The sequence below is a fragment of the Miniopterus natalensis genome, chromosome 1, assembly GCF_054644295.1.
Source record: "Miniopterus natalensis isolate mMinNat1 chromosome 1, mMinNat1.hap1, whole genome shotgun sequence".
Classification (NCBI taxonomy): domain Eukaryota; kingdom Metazoa; phylum Chordata; class Mammalia; order Chiroptera; family Miniopteridae; genus Miniopterus; species Miniopterus natalensis.
Window position 1 is genome coordinate 100,263,384 of NC_142081.1, and position 22,658 is coordinate 100,286,041.

A 22,658-nucleotide genomic window follows, 5' to 3' on the forward strand; every position below is an offset into this window, starting at 1 on the left:
CTTAATTAGGAATAATGCACTTAATGAAATATAATCTCATTCATGGAAATAGAATTATGAAATGTGCATTGAAGTTAGGTTGAGAAATACTTAGGTATAATAAATAAATTTTTTGAGACTGCATTTTTTTCTTAAATTCTCAGTAAATATATTCTCTCCAGTGGTAACCAAGAGATAGCTTTAACCTACTTTTTTTCTATTTTTATATAGATTTAAAGCTTTAAAAGAACAAAAACTAGAACTTGGATTGATGAATTTTGAGCCATATGGAGCTCTGAAAGTTCAGGGTTCAGACCCTTCAGAATGGGAGGATTGTTACTTTGACAGCAGAGTAAAAGCCATAGAGGAATGTAAATCTGTGATTGAGGGTAGTCGAATTAGTTCAGTGGAATGCCTGAAGGAGTCCCCAAACAAGCGACAGGAGAGAGCCAGAAGCCAGAGTGGTGTGGACTTGCAGGAAGATGTGATTGTAAGAGAGAGACCCAAGTCCTTGGAGGATCTCCACCAGAAAAAAGTAGGTCGGGCCAAAAGAGAAAGTCGGAGAATGAGAGAACTAGAACAAGCTATATTTAGCTTAGAATTGCTGAAAGTTCGTTCTCTTGGTGGTGTGTCTCCTTCAGAAGAACGCAGATGGTCTACAGAACTGATGCCTGAGGGCCTTCAGTCTTTACAGGGTACACCTGATAGTGGAAGCTCTCAAGGAAGCTTGGAACTTCTAAGCTGTGAGGAAAACCAACAGAGCAAACTAGAGTCTTTAATTTTAGATGAAGGAGACTTGCGGTTTCTATCACCTAAGATATCTAGCAGTCAAAAATTTGATTCACAGGACAATGCCCTTAGTGCCTCAAGTGAGACTAACTTTACGTTGATTCAAAAGGGAGCACCCTCTGACTCAGTGCATTTGAATAATGGGAGTATGAAGGAAAAACTTGTTTATAGTTCTGAATCTATTACCTGTAAGCCACAGCTGAAAGAGTCCTTCATTTCCAGTAGTCTGCCTACATTTTTCTATATTCCTCAACAAGACCCACTGAAAACAAGTTCCCAACTAGATACAAGTATCCAGAGAAACAAACTAATGGAAAATGAAGAGATAATTCCAGCTCTTACTTTGGATATAAACAGGGAGACAAGAAAGTATCACTCTTCAGGAGAAAATCAAGATATTGCTTTGAATACAGATTCTTCTAATACCATGCTTAAGAAGTTGGAAAAGCTGAACACTGAGAAGGAAGAAAGGCAGAAACAGTTGCAGCAGCAGAATGAAAAAGAGATGATGGAACAGATTCGCCAGCAAACGGATATTTTAGAGAGGGAGCGTAAAACCTTCAAGACAATTGAAAAGCCAAGAATTGGAGAGTCTTTTCCGGTATCATCTTTCCATCAATCAAAGAAAGTAGTAGAGAGGCCATCCTCTCTCCTTGTTCTGAATACCCTAAATAAAGAAGAATCTGATGTACTAGGGCATCCATCAGTAACTGTAAAAGATGCAGCTCTTGTCCCAAAAGACAGCCCCTCTGCTCACTTTCCCCTGAAGGATCGACCTGTCACCCTGTGCTTTGAAAGAAAAGGAGGCCCATGCCAATCTAGTACTGTCAATGAATTATCCAAGACAGACAGAATGTGTACCCAACTGAATGTAGCCTATAAACACTCTAATAATCGCATTTCAAAAAGAGAACACTTTAGGATGACTCAATCTTATAGTCACAAATCTAATGACCCTCCCAGAGATGGAACTACTAGGGCCATTTTCTTCACACCAAAGGAAAATATGAGTATTTCCCTGTAAGTGAAATGTTTGTTTATTTTTATGTATAAGTGGGAAAAATGTTTGGAGAATTTTACAGGCACACCTTAGCTCAGTTCCAGACCACTGCAGCAAAGCTAGTATCACAGTAAAGCGAGTCATAATCTTTTTGCTGATAGAAGGTCTTGCCTTTAATTAAAAAAAATTCGCAACATCTGTGAAGTGCAGTAAAAATAGGTATGCCTGTATTAAGGTGCCTTGATCTGCATCAACTATTTGCATGGGTGCTACTCAAATTAGCCATTTTCTCTGTGTAAAAAAGTTTCCTAATTGTTGACTCCACCAGCCACTTGGAATTGAATATAATTATACCCTAAGAATCTTTGACTAAGCACAGATAGCAGTTTTTGGTTTCTTCCCATTGAGTGAGAAAGCATTTGTGAAAGGCAATACAGTGCCAGTAAACATAGTAGGCATTCAGCAAGTGCTGGTTGTCCTAGCGCTGTTAGGTGTAGCAATCCAAGCTTAGTGTCAGGCTTTAAAGCTAATGTGCTTTGTCACTGCTGTATACAAAGAGTTAATACAAATCTTAAGTTTATCAAATTTGTTTAATGTACACCCTAAAAAATGCTTTTCTTGTGGTTATCACTAGTTAAGAAAAAAAGTATAAAGATCTTTCACTTATATGAAGTTCCTAATATAGTCAAAGTCTTAGAAACAGAAAGGAGAATGGTGGTTATCAGAGGTTTAGAGTAAGGGAAAAGGGGGAGTTGTACAATGAGTAATAGAATTTATTTGTGCAAGATGAAAAAGTTCTAGAGATATATTTTACAACAGTGTACATGTAGTTAACATTAATGTACAGTTAAAAATAGGTAAGGTGGTAAATTTTTATTTTTACCACAAAAAAAGTATAAATAATGTGTCCATGGGCTATGCATATATGTTCTTTAGCTAATCCCTTCATCTTCCTTTATCCAGTCTTCCCCCATGCCCCTCCCCTCTGACATTTGTCAGTCCACTCCAGGTATCCATGCTTCTGGTCTGTTGTTTGTCAGTTTATTTTGATCATTAGATTCCACATATTAGTGAGATCATATGGTATTTGTCTTTCTCTGACTGGCTTATTTCACTTAGCATAGTCTCCAGGTCTATCCATGCTGTTGCAAAGGTAAGAATTCCTTCTTTGTACAACCACATAGTATTCCCTTGTGTGAATGTACCACAGCTCTTTTATCCACTCATCTGTTGATAGGTGCTTGTGCTGTTTCCAGATCCTGGCTATTGTAAATAACGCTGTTATGAACATAGGGGTGTGGGGTGTCTTTATTCTCACTAGTGTTTAGGGATTCTTAGGATATATACCCAGAAGTGGGATCACTGGATTAAAAAGGCAGTTCCATTTTTAATTTTTTGAGAAAACTCCATATTGTTTTCCACTGTGATTGTGCCAGCCTGCATTCCCACCAGCAGTGCACTAGGGTTCCCTTATCTCCAAATCCTCGCCAGCTCTTGTTGTTTGTTGATTTATTGATAGTAGCCATTCTAACAGGTGATACCTCATTGTAGTTTTAATTTGCATCTCTCTGATGACTAGTGATCTTGAGCATTTTTTCACATGTCTATTGGCCATCTGTATGTCCTCTTTGGAGAAGCTATCTATTCAGGTCCTTTGCCCATTTTTAAATTGAATTGTTTGTCTTCCTGGTATTGAGTTGTATAAGTTCTGTGTATATTTTGGATATTAACCCCTTATCAGATGAATCATTGGCAAATAGGTTCTCCCATACAATGGGTTCCCTTTTCTTTTCATTGATGGTTTATTTTGTGGTGCAGAAGCTTTTTTGATGTAGTCCCATTTGTTTATTTTTTTCCTGTTTCCCTTGCCCTTAGAGGCATATTGGCAAAGATACTGTTCTGAGTGATGCCTGAGATTTTATTGCCTATGTTTTCTTCTAGGATTTTTATGGTTTTGCGACTTAACATTTAAGTCTTTTATCCATTTTGAGTTTATTGTTATGTATGGTGTAAGTTGGTGGCCTAGTTTCATTTTTTTTCCATGTACTTGTCCAATTTTCCCAACATCATTTACTGAAGGGACCGTTTTTACTCCATTGTATGCTCTTTCCTCCTTTGTCAAATGTTAATTGACCATAAAGGTGTGGGTTGATTGCTGGGCTCTTTGTTCTGTTCATTGGATCTATATGCCTGTTCTTGTTCCAGTACCAAGCTGTTTTGATTACTATGGCTTTGTAGTATGGTTTGATATCCAGTATTGTGATCACTCCAACTTTGTTCTTTCTCAAAATTGCTGAGGCTATTCAGGGTCCTTTTTGGTTTCATATAGATTTTTGGAATATTTGTTCTAGATCTGTGAAATATGCCATTGGTATTTTAATAGGAATTGTGTTGAATCTATAGATTGCTTTGGGGAGTATGGTCATTTTAATGATGTCAATTCTTCTAATTCATGAACATGGTATATGCTTCCACTTCTTTGCATCTTCCTCTATTTCTTTCTCCAATGACCTAAAATTTTCCAAGTATAGATATTTTACCTCCTTTGTTAAATTTATTCCTAGGTACCTTATTTTTTTTGTTGCAGTAATAAATGGGATTAATTTCTCTTTGAAATGTTTTCTTAATTTCTCTTTCTGAGAGTTTGTCATTGGTGTAAAAAAATGCCACTGATTCCCGGATATTACTTTTGTATCCTGCTGTTGTGATGAATTCATTTATTAGATGTAGTATTTTTTAGTGGAGTCTAGGGTTTTCTATGTACAATATCATGTCATCTGTGAATAATGACAGTTTTACTTCTCCTTTCCAATTTGAATGCCTTTATTTCTTCTTCTTGTCTGACTGCTGTGGCTAGGACTTTCAGCACTATGTTGAATAAGAGTGGTGAAAGTGGACATATGTGTCTTGTTCTTGATCTTAATGGAAATGCTTTTAGCTTTTGCCTATTGAATATGATATTGGCTGTAGCATTTTCATATATGGCCTTTGTTATGTTGAAGCATGATCTCTCTATTCTTACCTTGCTGAGAGTTTTTATCATAAGTGGGTGCTGGATTTTATCCAGTGCTTTTTGTGCATCTTTTGATATGATCATGAGATTTTTATCTTTCATTTTGTTTATGTGATGTATCACATTTATTGATTTAGGGATATTGTAGCAGCCTTACATCCCCAGAATAAATCCCACTTGGTCATAGTTATGATCTTTTTATTTTTTATTTTATTTTTTTAATTGATTTTTTAGCAAGAGCAAAAGATGGATTGGGGGAGAGAGAGAGGGAGAGAGAAGCATTGATGTGAGAGAGAAACATTGATCACCTACCTCCTGCATGCCCCCTACTGTGGATCAAGCCTGCAATCAGGGTATATGACCCGACCCGGAATCAAGCTGGCAAACCTTTGGTGCATGGGAGGACACTCAGCTAACTGAGCCACACTGGCCAGGGCAAGTGTATGATCCTTTTAATTTTTTGCTGGATCTGGTTTGCTAATATTTTTCAAAAAAATATGTCTGTATTGATTTCAGAGACAGGAAGAGAGAGATAGAAACATCAGTGATGAGAGAGTCATTGATTGTCTGCCACTGCACGCCCCCCTACTGGGGATTCAGCCCACAATCGAGGCATATGCCCTGACCGGGAATCAAACTGTGATCTCCTGGATCACAGGTTGATTCTCAACTGTTGAGTCACAGCAGCTAGGCTGGTTTGCTAATATTTTGTTGAGAATTCTAGCATCTGTGTTCATCCAAGATATTGGCCTATAATTTTCTTTCTTCGTAGGGTCTTTATCTGGTTTTGGAATTAGGATAATGTTGGCTTTGTAAAAAGAGTTTGGAAATCTCCTTCTTGAATGTTTTGGAATAGTTTGAGAAGGGTAGGTCTTAGTTAGTCTTTGAATGTTTGGTAAAATTCACCTGTGAAGCCATCAGGTCCAAGACTTTTGTTAGCTGGGAGTTTTGTTTTTTTATTACTGCTTCAATTTCATTAGTTTTTACTGGTCTCTTTAGGTTACTGATTCTTCCTGATAGAGTTCTGGAAGATTATATGTTTCTAGGAATTTGTTCTTTTAGCCCAGGTTGTCCAATCTGTTCGCCTATTGTTGTTCATAGCATTTTCTTACAATCCTTTGTATTTCTGTGATGTCAGTTGTTACTTTGACTCTTTCATTTTTGTTTCTTGGTCAGTCTAGCTAAAAGGTTCATCAGTCTTGTTTATCTTTTCAAAGAACCAACTCTTGGTTTCACTGATCTTTTGTATTGTTTTTTTAGCTTCTGTCATTTATTTCCACTCTGATCTTTATTATATCCTTCCTTTTGCTTTCTCTGTGATTTTCTTGTTGTTCTCTTTCCAGTTCTCTTAGGTGTAGGGTTAGATTATTTATTTGAGATTTTTCTTGCTTTTTTAGGGAGATCTTAATGCTATGAACTTCCCTCTCAGGACTGCTTTCTCTGTGTCCCATAAATTTTGGATTATTATGTGTTCATTTTCACTTTTTTCCAAGTAATTTTTTATTTCTTCCTTGATCTCCGTGGTAACCCATTTATTGTTTAATAGCATGCTATTTAGCCATCATGTGTTTGAGTGATTTTGAGTGTTTTTATTAAAGTAGATTTCTAGTTTCATGCCATTGTTATCTGAGAAGATGCTTGGTATGATTTCAGTTTTCTCGAATTTGTTAAGATTTATTTTGTGTTCTAACATGTGATCTTTCTTTGAGAATGTCCCATGTGTGCTTGAGGAAAATGTATATTCTTCTGCTTTGGGGTGAAATAGTAATATCAATTAAATCCACCTGACCCAGAGTGTCGTTTAAGGTCACTGTTTCCTTGTTGATTTTTTGTCTGGGAGATCTACCCATTGATGACAGTGGGGTGTTAAAAGTCCCCTACTATGACTCTGTATTGCTGCAAATCTCTTCCATAAAGTCCACCGAAAGTTTTTTTAATATATTTAAGTGCTCCCATATTGACTACCTGTATGTTTACAAGGTTTATGTCCTCTTGTTGGATTGATCCCTTTAGTATTATGTAGTGGCCTTTTTTGTCTCTGTTATGGCCTTTATTTGAAGCCTTTTTTATCAGAGTATTGCTACTCCAGCTTTTTTTTTTTTTTTTCCAGTTGCACGGAATATTTTTTTTCACCCCTTTACTTCCTGTCTGAATCTTTTGTTCTGAGGTGGGTCTCTTATGGACAGCATGTATATGGGTCATGTTTTCTTATCCACTCTGCTACCCTGTGTCTTTTGATTGGATCATTTAGTCCATTTGTTTATTGCATTTTTTCCCCCCCTTCATTCCTGCGGTCCTCTTTCTATATATTTCTTTATCTTAAAGCCTTCTCTTAATATTTGTTGCAATGCTGGTTTGGTGGTATTAAACTCCTTTAGCTTTTTTTTTTTTTTTTTTTTTTGGTCTTGGAAACTCTTTATTTGGCCTTCAATTTCAAATGATAGCCTTGCTGGATAGAGTATTCTTGGATTTAGGTCCTTGCTTTTCATTACTTTGATACTTCATGCCAATCCCTTCTCGCCTGAAGTGTTTCTATTGAAAAATCAGCTGACGTCCTTATGGGAACTCCCTTGTAGGTAACTTTCTCTCTCACTGCCTTTAAGATTCTCTTTGTCTTTAATGTTTGCCATTTTAATCATGATGTGTCTTGATGTGGGTCTCTTTTTGTTCATCTTGATTGGAACTCTCTGTGTTTCTTGAACTTGTGTGACTTTTTTTTTCCACCAAGTTAGGGAAGTTTTATGCCATTATTTCATCCCTTGCTTATTTCTTTTTCTGTTATCCCTGTGATGTAGATAATTGTTATGTTTCATGTTGTCCCAAAGTTCCTTTAAACTATCCTTGTTTTTTAAAATTATTTTTTCTTTTTGTTGCTCTGATTGGGTGTTTTTTCCTACTTTGTCTTACAAATAGCTGATTTGATCCTCTGCTTCATCCAGCCTACTTTTAATTCCTTCCCATGTATTCTTGTCTCTGGTTCTTAGTTAGGGATTCTATGTCCTTTTTCATGCTGATGTAGTTCCCATTAAGTTTCTTGTAGTTTTCACTAAGTTCGTAGATCATCCTTTTAACCATTATTTTGAACTCTACGTCTGAGAAATTGCTTGCCTCTATTTCATTTAGCTCTTTTTCTGGAGATTCCTCCTTTTCTTTCATTTGGGGGTTGTTTCTTTGTCTCCCCACTTTAGCTGTCTCTTTGTGTTTGTTTCTGGGGGTGCTCTCGGAATGTCCCTTTTATAGGTTATTTTGGCTCTCCTCTTGTAATTGGGTCTTGATTGTTGTTGTTCCCTTCATGGGTGGGATTTCCCTGAGGCTCGCTGACTTTGAGGCTCAACTCTGACCACATCATGTGAGCTGTTGTACAGGGTGCAATCTCAAGGAGGTTTTTGCCCTTCCTTGTTTAAAAGTCTCTTCTTCAGCTAGTCTTCAGTTCGCTAATTCAGGGTGAATGTTCCCCAATTTAGTTTTATTTCCAGTTTGGTTCTCGGAAGAGGTGCAAGAAAGATGCACCTACTCTGCCGCCATGTTGAAAAAAACGTCAATTCTTGATAATAGTATCAGTTTGGTAATCAGAAAAAATCTGATATATTGTTTTGGTGATTGAATAATTTCTAGAAATACGTCCAGAATTTGCTAGAATTCTTTGACCTGGCTGTTAAAGTATATTTTATGGTATACTTTAAGACTGCTGCCATGGGATATCTGCTAGGAATTGAAATGTAATCCTGATTTTTTATCCTAAGCGTCAACAAGGAATCCTTAAACAGCAGAAATCCTAAACTCCATAAACAAGATGAACCAACTTGGAAACCTGTGAAGTTAACTGGGCCGGGCCAAGGAGAGGTAAGTATGGAATTTTGTTTATATTTTATGCAAAATAGATGCATGCTATTTTGGAAATTATTATTCTTGTAGATACAGCATCTCATCTACCCATTTACTCCGAAGAGTTTATAGAGAAAGAAGCCATGAGTTAAGTTTGTTCAGACTTAGGGAGGTGTACTTCAGGCAGGGAATGGTACCTATAATCCCAGATTGTATTTACAAAAAGGAAGTTGCAAAGAAAAAGAAGGCAATTTATACAAGTGACTTTTGTGACTTATTATGGCAGTGAAAGATAACTTCCTTGGTTATGGAGAAGACAGTGTAGATTTAGCTCCCATTCCCGTCCTTTGTTCAGAGTAATGTATATGGATTGCTTTTGGTTATCTCTGTCACTTCCTAGTAGAATGTGCATTGTGGGGTGGAGGGATGCTTCATGAAATTCATGAGCTCTCTGATATCTTTCATTGGCATCATCTCAAAAATAAAACAAAACAAAACATTGTGTTATTTGTTTTATCATTTGGTCAAGCAGGTTGCCAGACCGGCCCATAAAAAGAAAGCTCGAATGGCGCGGACGCGCTCCGATTTCTTGACTAGAGGTACTTTTGCTGATGGGGAGGGGGATACAGAGGAAGATGATTACGATGACATTGAGCCCCTTCTCTCCCTTGACCAACCTTCTCACTCTGAGCTAGGGCCAGCACCCAGCCTGGGTCAGGCCTCTCACAGTGACTCCGAAATGGTAATTTTATAGCAATATAAGAAAAATAGGCAACAAGCAAATCTGATGGGAATAGTCTTTGCTAATCTAAAGCTAACCTTCACAGCTTCTTCCCCATATAATGATTTGTACATGGGAAACCTCAGTGAACACAGCAAATAAGCTAAACTTTAACAGGACAAAGATAAAGGGCACTTGAGCAGTTTATGTCAAATCATAAATTAGGCAACATTAAGGTTAACTAGGCACTAATGTAGAAATTTTCTGTGGTACATGTTGAAATCTAGAACAGGGATCCTCAAGTATTTTTTCTATAACGGGCCAAATGATAAACATTTTGGACCTTGTGGGTCATAGAGTCTCTGTTGCAACTACTAAACTCTGCCACCACCTAGTGAGAAAAACCAGAGACAATAAGTTAACAAATGGGTATGGCTGTGTTCCAATAAAACTATTTACAAAAACAGCAATGGGCTGCATTTGACCTGTTGGCCATAGTTTGCTGATCCCTCTCTAATCTAGTGACTTTATATGTTAGACAATCCAATAGCTTTTAATTGAAATGTTATTCTCGTTTTTTCTTTTTTTTTTTGCTTTTAAAGTTGCTTTCTCTCCCTAATTTTTTAGTAATAGAAAATAAACATGAATTTTTAAAATTTTAATATAATGAGCAATGCCAAAAATGTCTCTCTGGACCAACCCAGCCAAGTAGAAGGTTTTGTATGTAACTTGGGTTTGTATTAATTACAAATTACACGTTGGAATTAGGTTTGAATAAAGCTGCATTATTTTAACTAAGAATATAACTTTATCATCATAACTCAACCAAAATTAGGTATTTCTACAGGGTGTCCCCCAAAAATGTATACATACTGTAACAGCTGACAGCTCAATTTTGAAAATGAAATGCATTTTAATAAAAGCTGTCTTTATAATTATTCAAAGTGTGTGTATACATTTTGGGGAGACACCCTATAGTTGGACAAGTATGAATGTATTTGTGGATATAGTGTTTGATTTTGGAATTGACCTGGGAAAAATACAATATAAGGACCCTGTATATCTGATATGTACTGAAACATTACACTCATAAAGTGGAGTGACTTATGCAGGTTATTACCATGCATACCCTTAAGTAAGTTGGATCTCATTCTTTTTTATGGGAAGAAAATTTTAGGGTGGTCTTCTTTTGATTCATTAAATATTTTATCTTTGAACTGTTTTAAGCTATTTGATTATGCCAAAGATCTAGTTAATTAAAATTTCTGCTAATTTTCAGAATACTCTCATTTTCTTTATCTTTTGTTAGAGATAGACCCATTTTAAAATGACAATATTGCTATTCTAAGAAAGAAAAAACAAAAACACAGAAAATTGCACTACCAATTCTCTAATTAGACATATGATTCATTACACTGAGCCAAACTGTAGGATTGTAAAAGCTAAGAACAATCTGTATATTTTTAATATATATAATTAGAACCAAAGCCCTCTCTTCAGGTACGATAAAATAATTCCATTTTGGAGGTGCCCTGTTTTTGAGTTATAAATAGCAACACATACTCTTATAAGATTATTAGTTAAAGATGAAATTATATAATGAAGTAAACTAATTTTAATGAAAAGTGCTGCCTATATATATTTTTTATTGTGAATAGGGAGCATGCTTAATTTATTCTCTAAGGCATAAATACATTTTTCATTTGTGGAAGAATTTAGCATATGTAACTGCTGCTTTGTTCCTGAGAGTTTCCTTTGTTACAAACCTTAGTCCTTTTGGTGGTAGAATTCTTTCTCACTGAGAACTCTACTGAGATGAACCAGGAAGTTGGGCTTTCTGCTTGGAGCATTCAGCCCCTTTAAAGGTTCTAGCTGGCAGCCTCTGCCTATGATTCTGTTCACCTGCTTGACGGTCACTGCATGCCAGTAGTTACAGAACACCCTCTGCAGTGTGTTAGTCACCTCTCCAGCTTTGTCACTGCCCTTCTGTTTCATCACTAGCTATTTTAGGAACAGGTGGTGGTGGTTGTTTCTGGTGGATACTTGCATGAAAAAGCTTTGCTTTCTAGAATATGCTGATAGATACTTAGTGGGGTTGGGGGTGGGAAGGGTAGGGACAGTTTTAAAGTATTTTTGTTTATCTTGAAAACATGCTATGTTCTAATGATATCTGATATTGTGAAGATGAAGACTAATTGTTTCTAAATGGAGTCTACAGAATTCTCAAAATTGAATTATTTTCAGGATTTTAAATGGGTTTGATTTTATGCACACATGGACTTTTAAAGACATTGTTTTGTGGTTTTGTTTTTTGGTTTTTTTTCCCCTGGACAAAGTGATCCCATCAGTGAATTTTGCTAAGAAGTGTGTCAATTCTATCTTGGAAGAAGCCATCTATCCTTCCCAGTTTTGAAATATCTAATGGGATAAAGACAGTTATAAATGAATTACATGAAGGGAATTTGATAAGCATTACCCCCTGAGTTGATGAATTGTTCATCAGTTGTTAACCAGCTGTGGAGGAGTGGAGACAAGAGTAGTAGTTTCCCTCCTTAAGACTTTGGTGTGTTTTTTTTGGGGGGGGGAGCTGTTAATTTCCTACTTTTAACTCTGCCATTTGAATAACTGTTTAGTCTCTGTATGCTGCTCTCACTCAGTTCTTATGCCCACTATGTTGGCTTTTACCCAAGAAGAATGACACATTCTGCTAAGCAGTATTTTTAAGGTGGCTTTTATGTAGTATTTTATTTTAGTCTCTCAGTCTTTTGAATGGTGAGTTAGTAAAATCATTTCTATCCCTTATTTGTAGGATTGGTATAGGTAACATTACAGTTTTCTCCATATAGTTTCTTCTGCCATTCCCCAGACTTAAACCAATCATTTCTATGGGCATGACTCCCAAATAGCACTCCAGAATTTGTCTTCTTTATCTCCAGTATGATAAAACTAAATTTCTCATTCCCCTCCACCCCCAAAACTGCTGTCACTTCTTATATTCCTATTTGTTTGTAATTTTCTGAGGTACTCTCCCATCCTTATCTGTGTTGAATTTTCTGCTATCCACTTCCCAAAAATCTGCTAGAAAAACCTGTTGATGAAGCATGGCTAAGTCTATTAGTTTATTTTATAGTAAGTGAAAATCAGCCTTGACTATGTCTTAGTAATTTCTCAGAAAGGGGATGTTAAGAGAGGATGTATATTGGATTTGGGGACCTAGACTAGTGATTTTGAGATGGTCTTGAAAGTTGGAAAGCTGGTTGGTAGTAAACAAAAGTTTATGACATAAGAGGTTTGGATTGGTGGCTCCCAGACAACAGCCACACTGTTGAATACACTGATTATTTATATGTGTGTTTTATTCCCTCCAAGAAGTTAGGGATAGTTATAACATTGTGACTCTCTGCTCTTTGAAGATTTCGTAGAATTTCTCTATGAAACCATCGGATTGGTACTTTTTTGTGGCATAATTTCTTCATAAATTCCTCTAATTCTTCTAGTGAAATTAGTCTTTTAAGCTTTCTTACCTAATGGGGTCAATTTTGGTAAATAGTTTTTTCTTATGAAATTACCCATTTCATCTAACTTTTCATATTTATTTGCATAAAAGTTTGGAAAGTAAGTAGTATAATTTTAAAAAATTCTTTGTTTCAATGGTTATTTCCCTTTTGTCATTTCTTATTTTGTAGATTTGTGTTTTTTCCTTTGTTTTAAGTTAACATGTCATTTGTCTGTTTTGTTATTTTTTTCCAAAACAACAGGATTTTGATTTTTTTATTAAACTTGCTCTGCTTCCCCCCCCCCCCCCCCCCCATTCTCTAGTGATTTCTGCTTTTACCTTTGTTATTTCTGTCTGTGTGCTTTCTTTTGGCTTACTTTTTCTTCTAGCTTTTAAGTTGGGAATTGGAATTATTTATTTTTATTGATACAAGTTTTTAAGGCTACAAATTCTCTGATCACTGCTTCTGATGTATCTTATTTATTCTAATATGTAAAGTTTTTTTAGAAAATTGTAATTTTAGTTTATATTACTATTTTTTGCCCAAAACTTGTGTAATAAATTTTTTTTTAGTCTTCAGAAGAGCCTTGTTTTATATTTTTTGTTAGCTTCTAGTTTTATTATATTGTGATCAAAGAATATTTGTAATGTGTGTGTTTGATCAAATTTACCAGTATATTTTTTACTTAATATGTGATCAGTTTTTGTGAATATATCATGTACATTTAGTAAGGTGTATTTTCTATTTAGAGTGTAAAATTTCAGTACATATCCATAATCTCTACCTTATTGATTATGTTGTCTCTTATATTTTTATTATTTTTTGTACACTTGATCTATCTTGTACACAGAGAATGTCGTGTTAAAGTCTCCTATTATTCATCATGAATGGTGGCTTTTGTCACATTCAATGGTGGCTTTTGCTTAAATTTTCAATGGTGGCTTTTGTCACATTCAATGGTGGCTTTTGCTTAAATTCTACTCAATAGTAATATCACAACTTCTGTTTTATTATTTCTATTTGCCCAGAATACTTTTGGTCATCCCCTTATTTTTAGCCATTCTGGATCTTTTTGTTTTGGATGTGTGTTTTCTACACAGTATAGTTTGGTCCTGCTTTGTGAGCCAAATTAAAAATTTCTTCCCCTGATAGATGAGGTAAATCTATTCATATTTATTAATATAACTGATAGATCTGTTTCAACTCTTATAATTTTATATTGTGTTACATTAAATTTGCTGTGTTTATGTTACATGCTTTTTTTGTTTTTTTAAAATTTCTTTTGATATTTAGGGAGGGTTGTGTTCTTTGTTGATTGTTTACCTTTGTATATACCTTTTAAAAATGCCTTTAATATACTACTTTTTAACTAATTATTCTCCAGTCATGTTTAAGTGAATAATATTCTTTAATTCTCACCTACTGTGACCCAACTATTGATGAGTACTCTATTCTCTACTTTTCCTCTCCCTGTACTCTTGTTTTTTAGGTTTATACTTTGTCAGAACATGTAATTTTGCATATTATTTTTTACCCTAGTTCCCATCCTTGTTTTTTCCTGAGATCTACTATTAAGTATATTGAATGATCACATTAAATATTTTGCTGAAGTTTCCCTAATTATCTCTTGGTTGGATGAAGTTCTTCTCCTAGTAAATTACTCATGAAGGACTCTTAGATATGGAATTCCTTGAGTTCTTTTTAAAAATATATATATATATCTTTATTGATTTCAGAGAGAGGAAAGGAGAGGAAGAGAGAGATAGAAACATCAATGATGAGAGTGTCATTGGTTGGCTGCCTTGAGCCCGAAACCTGGGCATGTGCCCTGACCAGGAATCGAACCCCTATTGCCTGGATCCTAGGTCGACACTCAACCGCTGAGCCACGCCCGGCCGGGCTCCTTGAGTTCTTTTTAAAGGCTTGATATTTGAAGGGATATCTTGGCCACATATAAAATCCTTGATTCATACTTTCTTTCCCTGAGTGTTTTGAAAATGCTGTTTTATTGTTTACCTGCTTTATTTGTTATTTTTGGTAAGTCTATTGCCAGTCTAATTTTCTTCCCCTTGTAAATTATTTGATTTTTTTACTTGCAAGCTTTCTTAATTTTTTCTTAATATTTAAGTTTAGGATATGTCTTCAAGTTGATCATTACAGATTAATTATTCCATATACTTGTAGGACTCTGTCAATATGTAAATTCTGGTCTTGCCTTAGTTTTGAAAAGTTTTAATAGATTATTGTTTTAAATTTTGGTTGTGTTCTGTTGTTTTGTTTTTTTTGTTTGGGAACTCCAATTATTATAAATAAGTATTTTTCTTATTTTCCTGTCTTCCATTTCAGCCACTTTTTCTCTGACCCTTTTTTTCTTTTTTTCTTTTAAATCCTTACCCAAGGATATTTTTTCCATTGATTGTTTTTATAGAGAGTGAAGGGGAGGGAGGAGTAGGGGAGAGAGAGAGAAACTTCAATGTGAGAGAGACACATCGACTGCTTGCCTTCCACACTTGTCTTGACTGGGGTAGGGAATCTAGCATGCATCCGCGGTTCGTGCCATTGACTGGGAATCGAACCCAAGACCCTTCAGTTCATGGGCCAACGCTCTAACCACTGAGCCAAACCAGCTAGGGCTTCTTATTTCTTTATATCAGTTTATATTCTTTATTATCTTCCTGTCTTTGTTTAGTCCCCTTTAAATTTTTATTTGTATCTTTTCCCCTTAGTCATCTTATAAGTTAGTCCTCATTTCACGATTTTTCTATTTTTTTTTTCCAAGCTCATTCAACTTTCTTCCTGGTATTTCATACATGTGAGGATATTTAATTCTTTTTTTTTTTTAAATCTTCACCCAAGGATATTTTCATTGCTTTTCAGAGAGAGTGGAAGGGAGAGAGAGGAGAGAGAGAGAGGAACATTGATGTGAGAGAGACATATAGATTGCTTGCCTCTCAAATGTGTCCCAACCCTGGGGCCAGGGATTGAGCCTGTGACTGAGGTACATGCCCTTGACTGGAATCGAACCCGGCATCCTTCAGTCTGTGGGCCAGTGCTCTAACAACTGAGTCAAACCAGCTAGGGTTTTAATTCATTTTTGAGTTAGAGTTTTCTGCTTTATGCTTGGTGTCATTTTTTTTTCCAGGTGAGGGTGGCAGTGGGAAGTGTAGTTAACCAACTGAGTTGTTTTGGTTTGAATTTGGTTTTCATTTTCTTTGTTTTAGATTGTGTAGATTTTGTATGTTTTAACTTATTAGTTTTGTGCCTTTGGGGTAGCTTATAAGAACAAGTTCAAGAGCTTTCTCTTCTGCCAGTGTAGCAAAGTTCAGTTTCTTTTACAGATAGTCTGTTTTGCATTTGTTTGTTTTTGTGCTGGTGGAGGCATTGTGTGTCTGCCATTATTTTTCTTTCCTTTTGTATTGCTGGATTCTAAATTTTCCCCATCCGCTGCTTTTCCTTTTCACTGCCAATCTCCAAAAGGCACCCCCTTCCTTCCCTTTTTTTTTTCTGAATAGGTTTTATTGCACACAGAGGGGATGGGGCTCAGTCCTTCTTGGCTGCTGCCTTCCTCATGGCTCCAAGGATATTGCTCAGCTCCTCTCTCTTCCTCTTGGCATGGATGTGTGTCCCCATCTTTTTTTTGGGTAAACTTCAGGGCCCTCCTGTCCTTAGAGGCCTTGAGCAGCTCCATGGCATGCCGCCCATAGGGGGCAAAGCCATACACCTCTCGGATCATGTCTCACACCAACTTGGTGTGCTTGGTGAGGCACCCATAGTGAGTGGCTATGCCTTGGCTTGTTTACATTCTTGGTGTGGCCCACCGCTATGCGCTAGTGCAGAGCCTTGGCTGCTGCTCCTCAGTGGCTGCCTACCTGCTTCTTTTTATATCTTTTACCTCAGAAGCAATACCTCTAAAAATATGGCACCTTGAATCACATGCCATTTTATCATCTTTCTCTTTAGTCAGTTCTCTACCAGTGCTCGCTAACATTTGTGTTAGTATTCAGTCATTATAGATGGATTGATTTTTCTCCTCCTCCTCAGTGTATTTTATTACTTATTTGCATGCCTAGTTATTTCTTATTGGATGCCTGACTTTGTGAATTTTGCCTTTTTGGATATTTGTATTTGATTAATATTCTTGAGCCTATTATATTCTAGCAATATTCCTTTAAAAAAAAAAAAATCTTTATTGATTTCAGAGAGAGGAAAGGAGAGGGAGAGAGAGAGAGAAACATCAATGATGAAAGAGTCATTGATCGAGCCCACAACCCGGGCATGTGCCCTGACCTGGAATCGAACCCCGGTCGCCTGGATCCTAGGTCGATGCTCAACCGCTGAGCCACACCCGGCCGGGCTCTAGCAATATTCCAAAGCTTTGTTCTGGAAGCAACGTGGTCCTTTTAGGTTTTCTTGTTAAGATTTGTTAGTCTCACTGGAAATTTGACAAGAGAGAAGATTCCAAGTGCTCTAGTCAGCAAAGAAAAAATAAAGTAACTGTGTGAGGAGATATGTTAATTAGCTTGACTATAGTAATCACTTTACTGTTTATATGTAAATCAAATTGTGTCTCACACCTTAAACATATACAATTATTATTAAATAAAATAAAAATTTGTTAGGCTCAAACAGAGCAGTACTTAGTTTAGACTATTGAAGCATTGTTTTTGACCATCGAGGCAAGATTCTTAGTGTACTTTACCCAGTGCCCTGGGAATCATAAAGGTGTATACTCTGACTCTTGGGCACAGGCACTATTACTGGCCTTTTGTGAGTGATGAGCACTATTACCTTTAATCCTTTCAGATGGCCCTTTTTCTGGTCTTGGGTAGCTGTCTGACACAGAAGTGTTGATTAGTACTCAGCTAAATACTCAATATGTAAACTCTGAAGATTTCCAGAGTTCATTCTTTGTGCATCCTCTTCCCTCCAATACTCTGTCTTTTGGTTTCTAGTCACCTTCATCTCTCTGGACTTTCAACTTCATGTGTTCAACTCAGAGAGTCTGCCAAGGTTCACCTGGATTCTCCCTCTCTGTCACAGCCTGGAAACTATCTCAAGTCACTAAGCTGGGGAAGTTGTAGGACTCACTTCGTTTCAGTTTTGAGAACTGCTCTTTCATGCTATTTTGTATGGGTTTTTGTTTTTGGTTATTTCAGGCAAGAGGATAAAATGGGTCCCTGTTACTTCATCTTTGCCAGAAGCAGAAGTTTGTTCTTTAAATTTTTATTTTTTTTAGAGATAGTTTTCTTATTCTGTTGATGTTGTTGTTTTATATTTTATCTTTATTGTTGAAAGTATTACAGATGTCTCTGTTTTTCCGTCTCATTGATCCCCTCCACCCCACACCCCCCCACCAGGCCTTTACCACACACTATTGTCTGTGCCCATGGGTTATACATATATGCGTTTAAGTTCTTAGATTAATTTCACCCACCAACCCACTCAACCCTGCCTTCCCTCTGAGATTCGTCAGTCTGTTCCTTGCTCCTATGTCTCTGGATCTATTTTTTTCATTGAATTGTTTTGTTCGTTACATTCCACATAGGAGTGAGATCATGTGATAGTTGTCTTTCTCTGACCGGCCTATTTCACATAGCATGACACTCTCTAGGTCCCTCCATGCTGTCTCAGAGGGTAAGAGATCCTTCTTTTTTGCAGCTGCATAGTATTCCATGGTGTAAATATACAAGAAAATGCTTGATATGATTTCGATCTTCTTGAACTTGTAGAGACTTGTTTTGTGTCCTAACGTGGTCTACCTTTCAGAATTTCCCCTGTGCACTTGAGGGGAATGTATATTCTGCAGCTTTGGGATGAAATGTTCTGTAAATGTCAATTAAATCCATCTGATCTAGTGTGTCATTTAGAGTCACTGGTTCCTTGTTGATTTTTTGTCTGGAAGATCTATCCAGTAAAGTCAGTGGGGTGTTAAAGTCCCTACTCTGACTGTATTGCTGTCTCTCTTCCTTAAAGTCCTCCAGAAGGTTTTGGGTTTTTTTCAGCCTGTGTGAGTCTTTTGTTCTGAGGTAGGTCTCTTATAGACAGCATATATTTGGGTCTTGTTTTCTTATCCATTCAGATACTCTGTCTTTTGATTGGAGCATTTAATCCCTTGATAGTTAAGATTATTAGTGATAGGCACTTATCTCTTTCCAATTTATTTCTTTGTGCCTATGTTTCTCATACTGTCTATTTCAACTTCTTATTACAGCAGTCCCTTTAACATTTCTTGCAATGCTGGTTTTGTGGTGATAAACTCCTTTAGCCCTTTTTTTTGTCTGGGAAGCTCTTTATTTCATCATCTATTTTGAATGATAATCTTGCTGGATAGAGTAGTCTTGGTTTCAGATCCTTGTTTTGCATTACCTTGAATACTTCATGCCATTTCCTTCTGGCCTATTGAGTTTCTGATGAGAAATCAACTGATAGCCTTATGGGAGCTCCTTTGTAGGTAACAGATTGCTTGTCTCTTGCTGCCTTTAAGATACTCTCTTTGTCTTGAATTTTTGGCATTTTAATTACATGTTTGGGTGTGGACCTCTTTGGGTTCTTCTAGCTTGGGACTCTCTGTGCCTCCTGAACTTGTGTGACTTTTTCCTTCACTAGGTTAGGGAAGTTTTCTGCCATTATTTCTTCAAACAGGTTCTCTAAACCTTGCTTACCTTTGACCTCTTTTGACACTCCTATGATGCAAATATTGTTATTTTTTATGTAGTCCCACAGCTCCCTTAACTGTTCTGTTTTTTAATTGGTTTTTCTTTTTGGTTCTCTCATTGAGTGATTTTTTTTTTCTACCCTGTCTCCTAATTCTCTCAGTTGATCCTCAGCTACCCCTAATCTGCTGCGTATTCCTTCCAATCTATTTTTTATTTCTACTATGTCATTCTTAATTTCCTTTATACTTTCTGTAGCTTTTCTCATGCTGTTGAACATCCTTATGATCAAAATTCTGAACTCTATCTGATAGATTGCTTATCTCCATTTCATTTAGTTCTTCTTGTGGAGAATTCTTTTGTTCTTTCATTTGGGGCTTATGTTTTTGTTTCCCCACTTTGGCTGCCTGTTTGGGTTTGTTTCTATACATTAGGTAGGTCTGCTAGGACTCCCAGTTTTTTGGATGGTCTCTGGTGCAGGCCAATGTCAGATGCTGTTTGTGATTGGCTTGAGTACCCCGTTTAAAGGTTTTTACACTCCACAGCTTCTGATTCCTTTTGCTGGGGCAGGATGCATTTGGAACGGACCAAAATGTGCTCCAGGGTCTGCTTTTCCAAACTCTGAGTCCAGAAGCAAGTCAGGCAAAGACTCAAATCACCCAGAGGTTGATTGTTATTCCTGTTCTTTAAATTTTACCAACTCAGTATAGCTCCTGTTGATAAGCTCCAGTCGAGCAGACCAAAGGGCTAAGGAAAAGATATTATAACTATAGGAAAATGAAGTATTAGGAAATGTCTTGAATAGGTAACAAGAAATTCTCTCCTTCAAATGAGATTGTCTTTAAAAAGTCATGGGATTGTAAACAAATGGCACAGGAATTCCCAATTGAAATTCAGGTCCCTGTTTGATAGCCATGTAAGTTGTTTATAATTTAGACTGTTAGTGGTGGTAATGATTTTTTATTCTTCTTTGTTTTTTTCTTGTCCTCCTTTGTACTTGTTCTTTTAAATCCTTTACTGGATATAACAAGAATCTATAATAGCAAGTTAAGCCATAAAAATAAGGAGCTATGAAATAAGGGAGAGAGAGAGAAACATTGATGTGAGAGAGACACACTGATTGGTTGCCTCTGTAACAGGACAAACCCAGGACCCTGCAGTCTGCAGCTCTACACTCTAACCACTGATCCACACCGGCCAGGGCTCCACTTGATACTTTTTGTTAAACTGTCAGACCACATGAGCTGGTAGGTCTTATTTAGTATTTTCATGGACCCAAGCTTTCTTTACTTCAGGTTACACTAGGCAGGTAATAGAGTTTTTAGTAGGTTCTCTTATGTCAATAAATCTCTGAATAATATTAATGTATTTTTGTATGTTTTTAATAGGTGTATTTCTCAAAAAATTCTATAACTTGAGTTTTAATTACAGTGCTGTCATATATGACTTGGTTTTAAATTCTTTCACATATGTACTTATTACAGACATCACAACGATTTTCTTCAGTTGATGAAGAAACAAAGCTGCATAAGACTATGTCTCAAGGAGAGATTACGAAGTTGGCAGTGAGACAGAAGGCTTCAGATTTGGATATCAGGTATAAAGTACACCCAGAGTTAATAGGAATAATATAATTTTATTTCCTAATTAACTATAGTTAAATCCTGAGCTTTTTTTTTTTTTTTAAATATATCTTTATTGATTTCGGAGAGAGGAAAGGAGAGAGAGAGAGAGATAGAAACATCAGTGATGAGAGAGTCATTGATCAGCTGCCTCCTGCACGCCCCCGACTGGGGACCGAGCCTGCAGCCCGGGTATGTGCCCTGACCGGGAATTGAACCCTGATCGCCTGGATCCTAGGTCGACGCTCAACCGCTGAGCCACGCCCGGCCAGGCCTGAGCTTCCTTTTAAAAACATAATTGATAGAGCAATTAGTTTTGAAATTTAGCTATTTCCAACAAGTATTAAGTACCTACTAGTGACAGGCACATAATAGTTTTCAGATACATAAAATGAGCTTTATCTTTCTAAGTGTGATTTGAGCAAAGTCTTTAAATCATTATATGATTTGTGATATTTTCTGTTGTAAAAGAAGAGAATTGACCAGATGAGATTGAAAATGTTTTCCAGTTTTGGACATAGATTTTATTCTGAGTTAAGTGTTTTACAGATAAAACTGGAAAAATATTTGGGGAAATAGTTCTGTTCTCTCTCTCTTTTTTTTTTTTTTTAATATATCTTTATTGGTTTCAGAGATAGGAAGGGAGAAAGGGGAAGAGAGAGAGAGAGAAACATAAATGATGAGAGATTCATTGATTGGCTGCCTCCTGCACACCCCCCACTGGGGATTGAGCCCACAACTCAGGCGTGTACCCTGATCAGGAATTGAACCAAGATCTCCTGGATCATAGGTTGATGCTCAACCACTGACTCATGCCTCCTGGGCAATAATTCTGTTCTCTTTAAGAGAGTATGTGGAATTTTTACTTGTCAAATAAATATATTTGGGATGTGGAGAAAAGGGAACCCTAGTACACTGTTGGTGGGAATGCAGATTGGTGCAACCATTGTGGAAAGCAGTGTGGACATTCCTCAAAAAATTAAAAATGGAATTGCCTTTTTTTAAAAAAAAAAAAAATATATCTTTATTGATTTCAGAGAGAGGAAGGGAGAAAGATAGAAACATCAATGATGAGAGAGCCACTGATTGGCTGCAGCCTGCAACCCAGGCATGTGCCCTGACTGGGAATCGAACCCTGATTGCCTGGATCCTAGGTCGATGCTCAGCTGCTGAGCCATGCCTGGCTGGGCTGGAATTGCCTTTTGACCCAGTGATTCCACTTCTGGGCATATATTCAAAGAAACCTGAAACACAAATTCTAAAGAATATATGCATCCATATGTTCACTGCAGCGTTATTTACAGTAGCCAAGATATGGAAGCAACCCAAGTGCCCATCAGTAGATAAGTGGATAAAAGAGCTGTGGTACATTTATACAATGGAATACTACTTGGCCGTAATAAAAAAGAAATTTTACCTTTTGTGACAGCATGAATGGACCTAAAGGATATTATGCTAAGTGAAATAAGCCAGTCAGAGAAAGACAAATACCATATGATTTCACTTATATGTAGAATCTAATGGATGAAAATAATAAACAAAATAGATCCAGACTCATA

At 36.7% G+C, this 22,658-nt stretch overlaps 1 protein-coding gene across 4 annotated transcripts in view; it reads left to right on the forward strand.

Moving 5' to 3' along the window:
- The window catches only part of MYO9A (myosin IXA), a 272,449-nt gene that overhangs the window by 189,003 nt on the left and 60,788 nt on the right, over positions 1-22,658 (forward strand). For 2 of the 4 annotated variants that reach the window (XM_016201287.2, XM_016201305.2), the window contains 4 exons: positions 211-1,788; positions 8,525-8,624; positions 9,136-9,348; positions 20,962-21,074. In XM_016201287.2, coding sequence (XP_016056773.2) covers positions 211-1,788; positions 8,525-8,624; positions 9,136-9,348; positions 20,962-21,074 — 2,004 coding nt within the window. The remainder of the gene's footprint in view (positions 1-210; positions 1,789-8,524; positions 8,625-9,135; positions 9,349-20,961; positions 21,075-22,658) is intronic. The other 2 variants (XM_016201296.2, XM_016201314.2) reach the window with 2 other exon arrangements.